Genomic DNA, 13,277 nt, shown 5'->3' with positions numbered 1-13,277 from the left:
GTGCCCAGCAAGAGGAGGARGAGCAGAGCAGCTCAGCCATGAATGGATGTATTTTGGCCAGCAGGAAAAGGGTCCATGCTCTGGAGCAGTATCTCCAATACCTGTCTGTGCCACCATTTCTGCAATATCAGTACTTGCGGTGGGTCCAGGCTGGCTAACCCAAGCTCAGCATCTGTGTGTCTGCACAGTGAGCTTCACTTTTGGGGTTTTTGTTGTGTTTTTTTCAGTCATAAATTTTTTTTGTGTTGATTCAGGCTGTGCTAAAGTGCCAGTGGTGGCAGCTCTCCTGCCACAGCATGTTAAAATCTCCAAAGGTTTTAACAAAGCACCTGCTCTGTTGAACCCGTGGCTCTGACATGGTGCYTTCAGTCAGCAGTTGACTGCCTGCTGCAGCCCACAGGCAGCTCACTGGCTGCTCACAAGGGCTGACAGTGTTTGTGGGTTATCATGACAGATTACAATGGCTTTTGAAAGAGACAGGAGAAATGAAACCCTGCATCTGCCTTCCCTAGCACTCATTTCTCTCTTCATCCCCTTGTGCAGATCAGACCCAACTGTGCTTCAGAGTTACCAAGCGATCCACATTTTCAGTGATGTGTATTTTCAGTGACAGTGACATGTGACGGTATTTTCAGTGACATGGATCTGCCTGGCTTAACCCACTGTCATGGTTTCACCCCAGCCAGCAACCAWGCCCCAGGCAGCTGCTCAGTCACTCCCCCACCAGCAGGATCAGGGACAGGATGGAAGAGTAAAATCCAGAAAACTTCTGGATTGAGATCGAGACAATTTAACAAGGAAAACAAAAGCCATTCACACAAGCAAAGAATTACTTCATAAAAATGAAGAATTAATTTGGTGTTTCCAAAAGGCAGCCAGGTTTTCAGCCATCTCCAGGAGAGCAGAAACATGTTTCCATCACAAGAAACAGTTCCTTGGGAAAACAAATACCATCACTCGAAGCATCCCCCGCTTCTTCCTTCTCCCATCGCCCCTTTATTTATTGAGCATGATATCATACGATTTGGAATGTCCCTTTGGTCAGTTGGGGTCACCTGTCCTGGCTGTGTCTCCTCCCAATCTCCCATGCACCCACAACCTATTCACCACTGTGGCCATACAAAAGGCAGAAAAGGCCTTGGCTCTGTGTAAGTCCTGTTCAACAATAACAAAAACATCTCTATATTATCAACCCTGTGTTCAGCACAAATCCGAAACACAGTCCCAGACCAGCCACTGTGAAGCAAACCAACTCTAGCCCACCCACTCTGCAGGGCAGGACGTGGTGACAGGTGACCACAGCCATTCAGGGACACATGAGGTTGTCTCATCCCAAGCAGCTCCATTGCTGCAGACYTGGTCCCCTCTGGAGTCTCCTGATGGGTGGAGGGTGGTGTCACCTGCAGTGTTACTGTTGAAATATGCTTGGGGCATTTAAATTGCCGAAGAAGAAAGCCAAAGATGATTTTGCAGCTCAAAGCACTCTTGCAGCTCAAACAGTATCTCCTGACACTCGAGAAACAGCTGGCACTGCCTGAAAGGGGAGATCATTTCTCTGTAGGRATAGATTCGGTGGGCAGAAGGAGGAGACCTCAGCCCCAGGGCTCTCATATCTGGATATCAACTTCCACAGGCACAGCAGCTAACCGCTTTCTGTGCCATGGACCTGCAAGAACCCACATGTGGCTGCTTTTAGTTGCTGGGTTTCACTTTTCCTCCCACTGACCCTCTTTAACACCCACACAGGTGAGCCACAGCAGGAGGTGGAGATGGGGTGGTCAGGGGCAGCCAACACTCTTGGAGAGAAGCTTCCAGCATCTGTAGACACCCCAGAGAGCTGCCACTGCTGCCTTCAGCCCCAGCAGTGCTGCACCTGCACCTGCAGCCTTCCCCACACCTCCAGGGCCTGTTTTTATAAGGGTTTTTTTGTTTTTTTGAGGATGAATACATAACACTGTCACTTGTGAGTGGCAGATGTTGCAGAAAGCCCCACGGCAGAGGCAGCACAGATGGAATGGCTGCAAGCTGACCGGATTAGGACAGCTTATCCCCCCAGCCCTGCTTGTCACGTCTCTTCTCTTCAGCCCTCAGCCCCAAGCACAGGCCAGGCRATGCCGGTGGCTGCCTGTCCTGACAGCCACCCACCCCTTCCTTCGGGACTGGAGCTCCCAGACACCCAGGAACACCCCACACATGGTGTCCGCAAGTAACAGTGACTTGGCAAAACCAAAATACATGTATTGAGATACATATACCATAGCCCTGGGTAAATATGTCATAATCCTAATACAAAATGTCCTATATTTACGAAATGTGCATAGCACATTCTTAGCTCAGAAGGTACCTACTCAGCCTAGGCTTGGATGCCAAAAAGCCTGTGTTTTTAATGTTGAAAAAATAACAGTTTTACTAAAAAGTGACAGCCAAAGAAACTATGTATATACAGCATATGTATTTCATATGCAGTACTGTCTTATATATATTTATATAGATTTCAATCATTCATATTTATGTATAAAATATTAAAATAGATTGAATGTTAAACCATAGTGCATATAAAACYGCATGAATAGATAAAATATAAATTCATAAAATGTTATATACACATGAAGCATTACACAAGTATAAAATACAAACATATAAARCATACATTTAGAAAACATTCCATATATAATTTTTTTTTACATAGTGCTCTCTATATAAAACCAATCCGTAACATTACATTTATTCTGTATGTTTTCACAAGGTTCTAAATTGACGGCTTTTAAAAGAGACAGGAGAAATCTTTGTCTTCCCTAGCACTTCTTTATCTCTTCATCTGCTCCTGTAGATTGAACCCAACTGCGCTTCAGAGCTGCCGAGTGATCCTCATTAAGATGACGGTATTTTCAGTGACATGGATCTGCCTGGCTTAACCCACTTCGCAGGGCAGAATTTCGATTCCATGGGTTTCTATAAAGACAGTTTTGCAATACATGTATATTACACTATTATATACTATTACGATACAAAATTGGAACACATAAATATCTAAAACRTATTTATAAGCCTATGAAAACATGCGTGCATAAATATTTAAATCATTTTGCCAAAAACTCGGATATGGGAGGTATATACGGCCTTGAGATAGGCAYAGAACATTATTTTTAGGCGTGTTTGCATTCCACACCTATCGCTTTCTATGCACAACGCTGACAGAGCGGGARCCGCACGCGCGTGGAGCGCGGGGGCGCGCGCAGCCGGGCACGCGCAGCGCCGCTGGCCCCGCCCCCGCCCAGGCCCCGCCCCTCGCCCCGTGGGAGGGGCCCGCGCCGATAAACACGGCCACGTGCGCCGGGGGGCGGGGCCGGCCCGCGCTTCCGGCAACACGCGCCCGCCGCCGCCGCATAAATAGCGCGGAGCGGCTCCCGCAGCCACCGCACCGCTCCAGCCGCCGCTCCGGTTACCGCCCTCGTTACCCCCGCACCGGTTCGGGTACTGCCCCGATCTGACCCGGGTACTCTCCCGACCTGCCCCGCACCGCTCCAGTCGCCGCCGCCGCTGCCAGTCCCGGTGTTTGTCCCGCTCCGTGCCGTCGCCATGCCGTTCCTGGGGCAGGACTGGCGCTCCCCCGGGCAGAGCTGGGTGAAGACGGCCGACGGCTGGACGCGCTTCCTGGACGAGAAAAGCGGCGGCTTCGTGAGCGACATCAGCAGGTACCGGCAGCGGCTCGGTGCGGCCCCTGTGCCCGGCGGTGCCGCCAGGGGGCGCGGTGCCGGTGCCGGGGGGCTGTGAGGGGCGGACGGGGCCCCTCGCCCCGGGCTGGCTCAGGGGGCTCCCGGCTGTCGGCGGAGCGGGGTCACAGTGTGGGTGACCCCGGGCCTGCCGCTGGAAGGGGTCGACGGCCCCTCCGGGCTTCCAGGAAGCCCCGACCGGGGGTCACTCAGCCCCCGTGGGAGTCCTCACGTCCCTATGAAGGCTGTTCCTCCACAGGCGGCCGGGCCGTCCTTACGGCTGTGGGGTGTGGAGAAAAATCGAGGAAAAGGTGAAATATTCACCTGCCCAGCGACCAGAGGGCTGTGCCCCGGAAAGCATCACCGGGCATCTCCTGGGGGGCCTGGAAGTTTCCCCTGTTCACTGGCCACCSTCCCCCACAAAACAGCCTTGATTGGGGCTTCCCGGTGTCGGGCTGGGAAGGATGATGTGTCTGAAGCCATAAATCCTCCCCAGGCCATGAGTAATGTACCTTACGTGATGCTTGACTAATCTGGCTGCAAAACATCAACAAACCCCCAAGATGGTGCGGGCAGGAAGCTTTTGCAGTGCGTGGGTGTCGTGGGCTYGGGCCAGATCGCTCCTGTCAAAAGCAAACTTTTCTCCCAGAGCTGCATCTTCTCCTCAGCGGTGTGCTGTCGGGTTTGGGGTTGCTGCCACCAGGCCTAGGGATGGGTCAGGAATGTCCATGACAAAGGGACTTGGAATAAGCAGGGATTTGCTGTGAGCCACTGCTGACATGTTATTGTGCAAGGAGGCTTATGTAGCAGGAATCTCCTCTCTTATGTAAGCTGTAAGTAAAAATCAAGTTTAGGTTTGTAATTTGTAAATAGGTAGAAAAATGTCTGGTTGATGGTAGTGTGTTGGGARTACTGAGTTTAGCATGGGGTTGTACAWCCTTTTTCTGATTTGAAAACAAGGAGGTGACATATTGGCCCTGGGCTGAGGTCCTTGCAGTGCCAGGTCCAGGTGCCCAACTGTTCAACCTGTCAAAATGCCCTGGAGAAGTGTGTGGAAACCTGGCAGTACATAAACAGGGAAATAATCTGCCTCCTATGCTGGAGTTCATCCACTGCTGCTGTTATGGTGGTTTCAGATTACAGAGCCATTCAGTAGGAAGTCAACAGGCCAGGGTGTGCTGTTGACATGTGAGATTTAAAGCAGATCCATCTTGTGCTCTTGGGCTCAGATTCTGCCACCGCATGGGGCGTGTTAACCTGACCCTCTGTTGATTTTGTGCGACCATGATAAAACAATAGCTTGGCTATCCCAAAACAGTTTCTTCCTTGCAGCCATATTCTGTTCTCGGGTTTTGGTTCCCCCAACAGAAAGCAGCATGGATGGGGTACGTGAGCAGCTGAGATGTTCTGYTCTCAGGCTTAGCTGGTTCTGAGCAAGCTGCAGCTGGCAGTGTCTGGTTCCTCAAAACGGTTGTTTCTATGAGTCCTGTCCACCTGCAATGCTGCTGCTCTTCCACTTTTGCGATGTTATGGTTGAGCCCACAGCAGTGGTGCCTTCTCCACAGATTAGATGCCSTTCAAGGGGTATGTGGATAGGAAGGGGGAACTGGAGGTCATGGTGCTCCAAAACTGGGAGAGATTGCTTCCACCTTGGGAGCCGTGTGCAGGTGCCAAGCCAGAACACCCATCTGGACAGGGGAAACAAGCAGCCTTGTCCCACAGSTTTCATTCCTTTGCAGGAGATTATGCTGAATAGCTGTTAGAGGTGTGTTTAGTATGGTGCTTGTGTTTAGGTTTGGGTTTTTTTTTTTGAGATGAAGCAGTTGTAAACAGACAACATGGTCTGTACTGGAAGCCTCCTGGCTGTGTAAGGGTCCTCRTGGCTGTCACAGAGGAAGCTTGCCCAGGGCTGCAAGCAGCAGCAGCAGCATGCTTTGGCACCTGTCAGAGCTCCAGGGCTGTCAGCCACAGCAGCTGAGAGGTGCAGTGAGGTGCCTGGGACCTTTTTTTAAGTTTAGGCATGCAGACATCCACGTTTCATCCCTTGTGAGCTGTTAGAGCARTGGGGGCAGCTCTGTTTTGTTCTCCTGGATGCATGGCCTCTCTTCTCCCTGCTACCTGCCAGGCATTCTGCAGCTTTGGGCAGCAGGCTGTGTGCTGGGGCCTCTGCTGAGAGCCCCTGCTGGGTGCTCCCTCCCCGGGGACCCCCAGGGATCTCTGCAGCAGCACCGTGGTTGCCCAGGGGCTTCTTAGTTTCACACTGGCTTGGATCTGCTGATTTGCAGGTCTGGAGAATGTGGGATGTTGATGCACAGCCTCTTTATAGACAGCCTTTCATTGTCCTTGAAGGAAATAAGGGGTTATAGCTTCCTTTACTAATCATATGACAGCGGGGTCCAGCAGACTCAATGGGCAGTCTTGGATATGAGATCCTAGCTGTTAACTGGTGTCGTCACTATTATCCAGGGTCTGGAAAACCATCAGATAAGTCTGAACCTCAGCTAAGCTTTTCCTGCAAGCTTGAAATRGTATGTTGTAGGGAGTCTTTTGTTAATAAATATTTTGAGTGCATATTTATGTCCTCAGGGGTGTCTAAATATGTCCTTCTGYAGCAGTCTGACTGGCTCAGAGCAATCTGCTACCTACACTAGGAGGATATGGTGTTACTTAAGGATAGAAACAGGTTACAGAGTGGGAAAGAGCATTGCTCTGCAGTGTCCCAGCATTAACTGTGCAATCTGTGTTACCTGTTCCTGTCTGTTTTGGGTATCTTGGCTAGCTTCGTGAGGCACCAGAAGTTCCTTTAAAAATACCATTATTGGATGCTAAAACTGTGTGTGGACTTCTTCTCAAGGGCAGCGTGCAAGGAGGCAGCTTTGGAGGCCACAATGAAAACCTGTGTATTTTCTCTCCTTGCAGGAAACATAGTGTTCAACAGACTGCAGAAATAAACAGAATCCTTGCTTTGTGTCGTTCACAGCTTTTGTAAAAAAGATGATCACAACAAAGAGAATCTCTTCAACAGCATAAACTATGATGTTGCTGCCAAGAAGAGAAAAAAAGACCTGCTGAATAACAAAGCCAAGACTCAATGTAAGACATCTTTTTGGACTTCTTTTTAAGCACAAGTTGCTGCAGAAGAATGGAAAATGCTTTACATCTATGGTTTTTTGCACAGTGTATGAAGAGCCTTCTGGAGTCTTGAAGGGCTTTGCGCCCATGTTTGACCTAAGCAGAGAACTTGGATACAGTTTAACGTGAAGATTTATGCCCCATTAGTAATCCCTGTTCTGAGGAGTTGTGCTTCTTGTGTTCAAATTTTTGTCATTTGTTTGTCAGGACTGTAATTTTTTCCTATGGTACATTCAAATGAACCAGTTCCAGTTTTTTCCCCCWGTAGACTTCCTTGTGCACAACAGGCTAAATTTATTCTTCCTTCCATATGCATGTCGAGCACTAATCTACATTACTGGAGGCTACAAGCCTGAATGTAAGCTTTGATCCTATCTCTGTGTGCGGAGTGCATGAAAAATGAAATAAGATTTCAGCTCGCTCAAAACAATAGAAGGCTAGAAATCTTTCTGTATGCACAGCAAGCAGCCGGGGTCTCAGATGGGGCACTGGGGGAGGACCAGGGGGAGCCTGCAGGGACGGCAAGGTCTGCATTGGGCTGATYGCAAGATAGGTACTGGAGTTATATGTGAAGGCTACAAATGTAAACATACCCAGAGGAAATGAGTTACAATTCCCACACTGCTATTAACTCATTGTGCATCCCCCAGGATTKTGGAAATTCTTGCCAGAAGTTGGCCCCTCAGTGTATTCAGTTCTCTGAACAAACAAATGTTACCATGACAGTTTTTGGCTGGAWTCTGCTGTGACCTGCCATTAATAAGGGCTTGATGCAGGGTCAGCATGCCTGTAACTGAGACTGGATGTGTGCTTGGACTTACAGTACCAGGCAGGAGTAYRTTCTGTTGTCTCAGTTCATTAATTTGCAGGTTGCTCCAGGAGSTCAATATTTTCTTTATAGAAAGGAATCCAGCAGGATGGGGGGGGGGGGGGAGAATTTATTTCATGCCAATTGTTAAATTGCCAATGTGTGGTGGAAGTAGGGTCAAAAGCCCATGTGAAAATGAAATGGGAGAAGGATTGAGCAGCAAAATTGCTTATAGTACAGGCTCTTCTGCAAACAGAATTAGCAGTGTGTGCTGGGTATAGGGAAGTTATTTTGGGGAGTGGATGGGACAACTCCCATTCTGAGGGATGGGAGGGGCAATTAGAAATAGGAAAATTTTGGTCCCACATAGTTTTTTCTTTTTTAGCAAGTTAGCTGCAAGCATAAGCATGCTCCTCTGAGCCTGACCTCACTGCTGAAAGCTCTCTTACATGCCTGGTGTCTCATGACATTTTTGCTCAACTTCAAATTTGACATACAATCCCAAGTCTGTAACCAAGGTAATAAATAGTTAATAAAATCAATAACAACAAAACCTGGCTGTCAGCCATGCTTACTGTCTAGGACCAAAGAAGAGGAGGTGCTATAGTATATCTGTGGCTGGCARATTAAACATTTACAGTCTTGGGCTGTGTCAGTGAAACAGAAGCCCTGCCTAAGGCTTAGGGCCACATTCTCAAATGAAGCTGTATAGGAACAAAGCAGCTCAGCAAGTGGCTAGATTTKGTTTCAAGTGTGGTGATGTAAACAAAATAACTTAATTTGTACTAAAAGACAGTGAATGTTTGAGCAGAACAGGGATACTGCTCTCTGAGGTGGAAGATTAACTAAGCAAAATGTCTTTGTCCTAACAGATTTCCACCAGGAGAAGTGGATCTATGTTCACAAAGGAAGCACAAAAGAGGTGAGTGCCTCTGTAGGTTCTTTGTTCTCTTTTTTGTTGTTTTTTAGAAACAGTGGAAGATCTTGTGCTTATAGAAATCAGCAGAAGCTCTTAAGAGATAAGTGGAAGATCTAGCTTGTGGTTGAAATTTCAGTAATGATTTTAAGCCCCTATCAGGGATCCAGGGCTTGATGCACAAGGCTTTGTACATGTGTTTAAAATATGAGTTGTTTGCTTCCCTCAGTTAAAAAAAAAAAAAAAAACCAGCCATTTGCAGGCCAAGCCATAATACTGTTCTTGGCTTTCACCCAGTACAGTCCTAACATGGAAAATCATTGGAATTCATCACAACAGCTCGCTTGCACTCATGGAGAGAAGTGGCTGTACGAGACTACTCTGAACTCACACTATATATTGAACCCCAGGAATGTGTGGCTCATTCTCACATGTAAATTCATGTGTCGTGAGCAGAGCTTGGGTCACTCTTGGGMAACTACCATAATCTACATTGGGCCATGCCCACTCTTGATGTCAGTAAGTTCAGCTCAGCAGGAGCCAGGCCTGCCCCYTCCAGCTGTGAGCTGCTCCCATGGTTTGTACCCCTCAGCTTGCTAAATTGAGTTGCCCTGGGTCATGTCTACCTGGTGCTGTTTGGACTGAAGTCTGCCAAAACATGACCCTGATTGTTTTTTCTTCTCAGCGCCATGGTTACTGCACCTTGGGAGAAGCCTTCAACCGGCTTGACTTCTCCACTGCTATCCTGGATTCGAGGCGATTCAACTATGTTGTGAGGGTGAGTGGAAGTCCAGGGTTTATTTTGCTGTGATGCTGGTGGAGGTTCTGAACTGAGCACCAGCTGGATTATGGGAAGCACCAGCAAAGCAGAGATGTCTGTGTGTGCAAGTGGGTGTGTTGGGCTTTGCTACATGAAGTAATTCAGGTGAGTTGTATGTGTGGATAGTTGCCAAAAAMCTTGTCTTCAGTCTTTTAAAATGGAAAAGCAGGAGAGTGATGATAATGTTGAAGATGAACTGTCATTAGCCTAGCATTGCTATTAGTTTTCAGTTGAGTCATTTACTTCTGAAATGCACAAAACTTGGCTTCTAATTCCTGAGGTTTCAGTTCAGCTTCTAGAAAAGAACATGKCTCTCTGCAGAGGCCATAGGGCAGTGGAGACCTCTTTGCTCAGGAAGTTCCAGTCTGAGGCCTGTGGAGCTTTGTGTCCATTGAGGTGATACAGGAGAGGCTCAAGGGAGCTGGGCATTTTGGGAATGAGGGGATAGGCTGAACTTCTTGGGGGCACTGATCTTAACTTCTCTGCTAAGGATCATGGTTGCTCTTAATCCTTTGTCACTGTCAGTGGTTTCAGTGGGTGAAACATTTGTTTGGTACTGACACCGTTAGTTGGTAGGAAGGAGTCATCAGCTTCAAGTTCCCCATTCTTTGGCTTTGTGTCATAGGCCAGAGCTTCTCTTTTGGCCCGGGTGGCAAAGGAGGTGGTCGTGGTTATGGAACCTACTGTCACGAGGGMTGTGGATGCTTGTATGTTTATCCACATGTGATCTGCAAATTGATCTTGAATTTCAGAATGCTTAGCAAGGTTTGGAATTCAATAGGCTTAAAAAAAATCTGTCATTAACTTGAGGCTGTTTGTGAACAGCTCCTTTTCATGTCTTGTGAGCAGCTGATCACTGATAAGGCAACAGCTGTTCAGGTTTTAGGTTCTGGAGCAAGCAGCATTGGTATTGCTTTCTCTTTGTGTCAAATGTCATGAAACATGTCTAAGAAAGAAATTATCTGAGCAAGTTCACCTTGATTTGTTCAGCTGGGTTGTCTAGGTGAYAAGTCACCTGTGAAAACCTCTGTCACCCTGGGAAGGGTACAGGCATTGGGGGTGATAACCCACTGGCTGTGGAGGAAGGACAATCGCTTGGATGTCCCACTGCAGGAGTGGTGGCAGTGAGTGGGGATTCTGGGGGAGGCAAAGCAAGATCCAAGTCCATGTAAACTCAGGCAGCAGTCCTAGCTCTGCTGATGTTGGGACGACTTGTTTTCCTGTTAGTGCAGAGGTGATCACTGGTGCTGAGGTAGTTGKTGTTTCCTGTTACTGGATATATATGTATGTATATATACACACCCAGAGCTGTGTCATCTTCAGGGGGATTACTGGGGAAAGAACAGTTCATGCCAAGGCCATAACCCTTTAGTCAAATATAAAGAAGGAATATAAAATAAAACTTGTTTAGTGCTGCAGATAGCCCTTTGACAGACTTCGTCTTATGACAGTGAAGAACTCCAAAGACCTCTACTAAGCATGACCTCAGGTCATGCTGTTCCACATGATGGGCTTCTGCTGATTGGCCCAATGTCATGGGTGTCTCATATGGGGCTCTAATGGTTGAGCAGAAGTCCCTCTATATTTTTTGAAAAGCAAATTTAAATTTCAGTGAACTCCGTGTGGTCTGGTGGGGGAGCTCAGGCTGACCTTCTTCTCTCATTTTCTCATGAGGAGTTCATGCACTGCAGATTTTTATCACAAACAACGGTTTTGAAAGCTATGGAAGCTGACATGTGTCCTTGTTTTTTACAAATTACCTCTCTTCTGAGCCTTTGAGAGTAGCTTYCCCCCAGCAGTTTTACAGATACGGYACTACTGAGAAGTATGAAGCTTTTTAATTGAGGTTGACTTGTGGTTTGACAGTTTGAAGAAGATATTAAACCTAGTACCATGGATCAAATTGTAAAACTGACTTCYTAAAATGAAAGGCTTGTATTGGCCAAGTCTCCAGAGCATAGTAGTTCACAAAATAGCTTATATGCCAGATTTACTCATTAAAAGCTCTGCCTAGATGTAGATCATGTTTATGGTCCTTTGCAAGTATCAGACCTCCTAGAGCACACAGATGGGCAGTGTCACATGGAAAATGCTTTGAATATTGGCAGACAAAMCCTTTTTCCTTACCTTCCCTCTCCTTATTTTCTCTAGTTCCACTCCTTGCTCAGGGTATCTGATATTAATGTCACACTACTTAATTCAGCAAACTAATGCTTTTCAAGGAGGGGAGTTTGGAATTGGAGGGTGGGAAAGAATATCAGGATGTCTGTACAGGAAGAAAAAAGAAAGAGCTGCAGGTTTGAGGTTCTGCTGGCTACACCCAAGATTGCCCTATAGAGAAAGAAGCTGCATCACTTGTAGCAAAATGGCGTTTGAGGCTTAACATGAACTATTTTTTTTTCAATTTCTTTGAGCTTAAGTGAACATTGTCTAAGTGCCTTCAGTGCTTGCTTTCTTGTCACAGAAATTTCTGCTTTAGCTACGCCCGAACTAAGTCCTTGGAGTTTCTAATAATTCACAGATAAAATGGGCACCTCCTTCAAGTGGGGTGGAGGTATGAGCTGCAAGAAGCTTGGCAGGTATTTTTCACGGGCAAATACCATTGGCTAGAGCCAGAGAGTCCATGTAACTGAAGCAGAAGAAATACTCCTCTGACATCAATCTTGTCTTGAGGGTCTGCTGGYACAGCTCTGGAAGTGCCAAGTTACAGGTGTTGGTGCCATGACTTGGTCCTTTGCTGAYCTTTCAAATTGGTGCATCTGCCTAAATGTTGCAGAACAGTGTTCCTTTTTTAGGGCTAATAARGACGTGTGTGATTGACCCAGAGGACCCAAACTGTTGTTGGTCTGAAGCAGCCCTGGTTTCTCTGGTCTTAGAGATTTAATGAAAAGRCTGGAAACATTCTGTAAGCATAATTAATGGGAGCAGAGACAAAGGTGCCTGCAACCCAGAAGCTGTTGGTTCTCTTTCARGAACACTGTGTTCAGATGACAGGTTTTGCAGGCTGCTTCTTCAGAACAAGATTTCTCATATGATGGTTGTGGAATCTCAAGGGAAGGTGCTGTTTCTGATCATAAAAGCTTAGGTCAGGTTAAGCTGCCTGGGCTCAACTCTTCTGGAATAACATGATCTAGGTTGTGTGCAGCMTTCTAAAGCAGTCTCTTAAATTTGCTTCTTAAGTAATAATAGCAGTTAGCTCCAGGAGTCCTGGATTTATGCTGTCCTGAAAGAGTATCAGCTGCATGCTGTCTCATGGAGATCTGTCAGCACCTGCACTGTATATCATTATAACTCGCCTTGCTCTTGCTCCACCTGTCAGCTGACAGCCAGTGTGACATTTCAGCTACAGAAAGTGAAGGGCTGTGAGAGTAAGGTGGGGCTGGAGGAGGAAATTTTCATTTTTCAAGTCTCTGTGATACTTTTTTCTAAGCAGTCCAGATGTGAGGAGTCACATCCCCAACCATCAGGACATTATGGATCCCCCCCATAGTGCAGTGCAGCTTTTACATACCTGGTTTGAAGTATTCAGTAGGAAATTTACACTTCAGTTATTTAAACCTTGTGGTTTTAATGACTACAGATCATTTCCCTTTTTGAGTMAACRTTTCTTTCAGCTTCCTGTTCAGCAYAGCAGGACTGCTGAGGATTTTTTGGCTCTGTGTGCTGTAAGCCCCTAGCAGTGGTTATTTGGGGTATGGATTGCCTGCACACCCCTGTGTTGAACCAAGACAGTGGCCAAAGTGCCATCTGGCTGTAGCAGGTCTAAGCAATGCTGCACACGGTAGTCATGGGTGCACAGCAGTGTTTTCATGGCCCTGAAACGGGCCCTAGTTCCCTGCCACATGGCACTGTTTTGTTTGCTRTTTTTTGTCATGTTCTTATGGGAGG

The 13,277-nt window shown here is 47.1% G+C and overlaps 1 protein-coding gene across 1 annotated transcript in view; it reads left to right on the top strand.

Annotated features, from left to right (window-relative positions):
* Nucleotides 1-3,350: 3,350 nt before the first annotated feature.
* FBXO32 (F-box protein 32) overlaps nt 3,351-13,277 on the top strand; it is a 23,458-nt gene continuing 13,531 nt past the window's right edge. The window contains exons 1-4 of the mRNA XM_057368281.1: nt 3,351-3,695; nt 6,694-6,806; nt 8,526-8,575; nt 9,255-9,347. Of these exons, the coding sequence (XP_057224264.1) occupies nt 3,580-3,695; nt 6,694-6,806; nt 8,526-8,575; nt 9,255-9,347 (372 nt within the window). The 5' untranslated portion in view covers nt 3,351-3,579. The remainder of the gene's footprint in view (nt 3,696-6,693; nt 6,807-8,525; nt 8,576-9,254; nt 9,348-13,277) is intronic.

The sequence above is a fragment of the Malurus melanocephalus genome, unplaced genomic scaffold (genome assembly GCF_030028575.1).
Source record: "Malurus melanocephalus ecotype Western Australia unplaced genomic scaffold, MMel_1.1 scaffold_3, whole genome shotgun sequence".
NCBI lineage: Eukaryota > Metazoa > Chordata > Aves > Passeriformes > Maluridae > Malurus > Malurus melanocephalus.
Note: the sequence above shows the minus strand (reverse complement) of the source record. Positions and strands in the feature narration are given on the sequence as shown.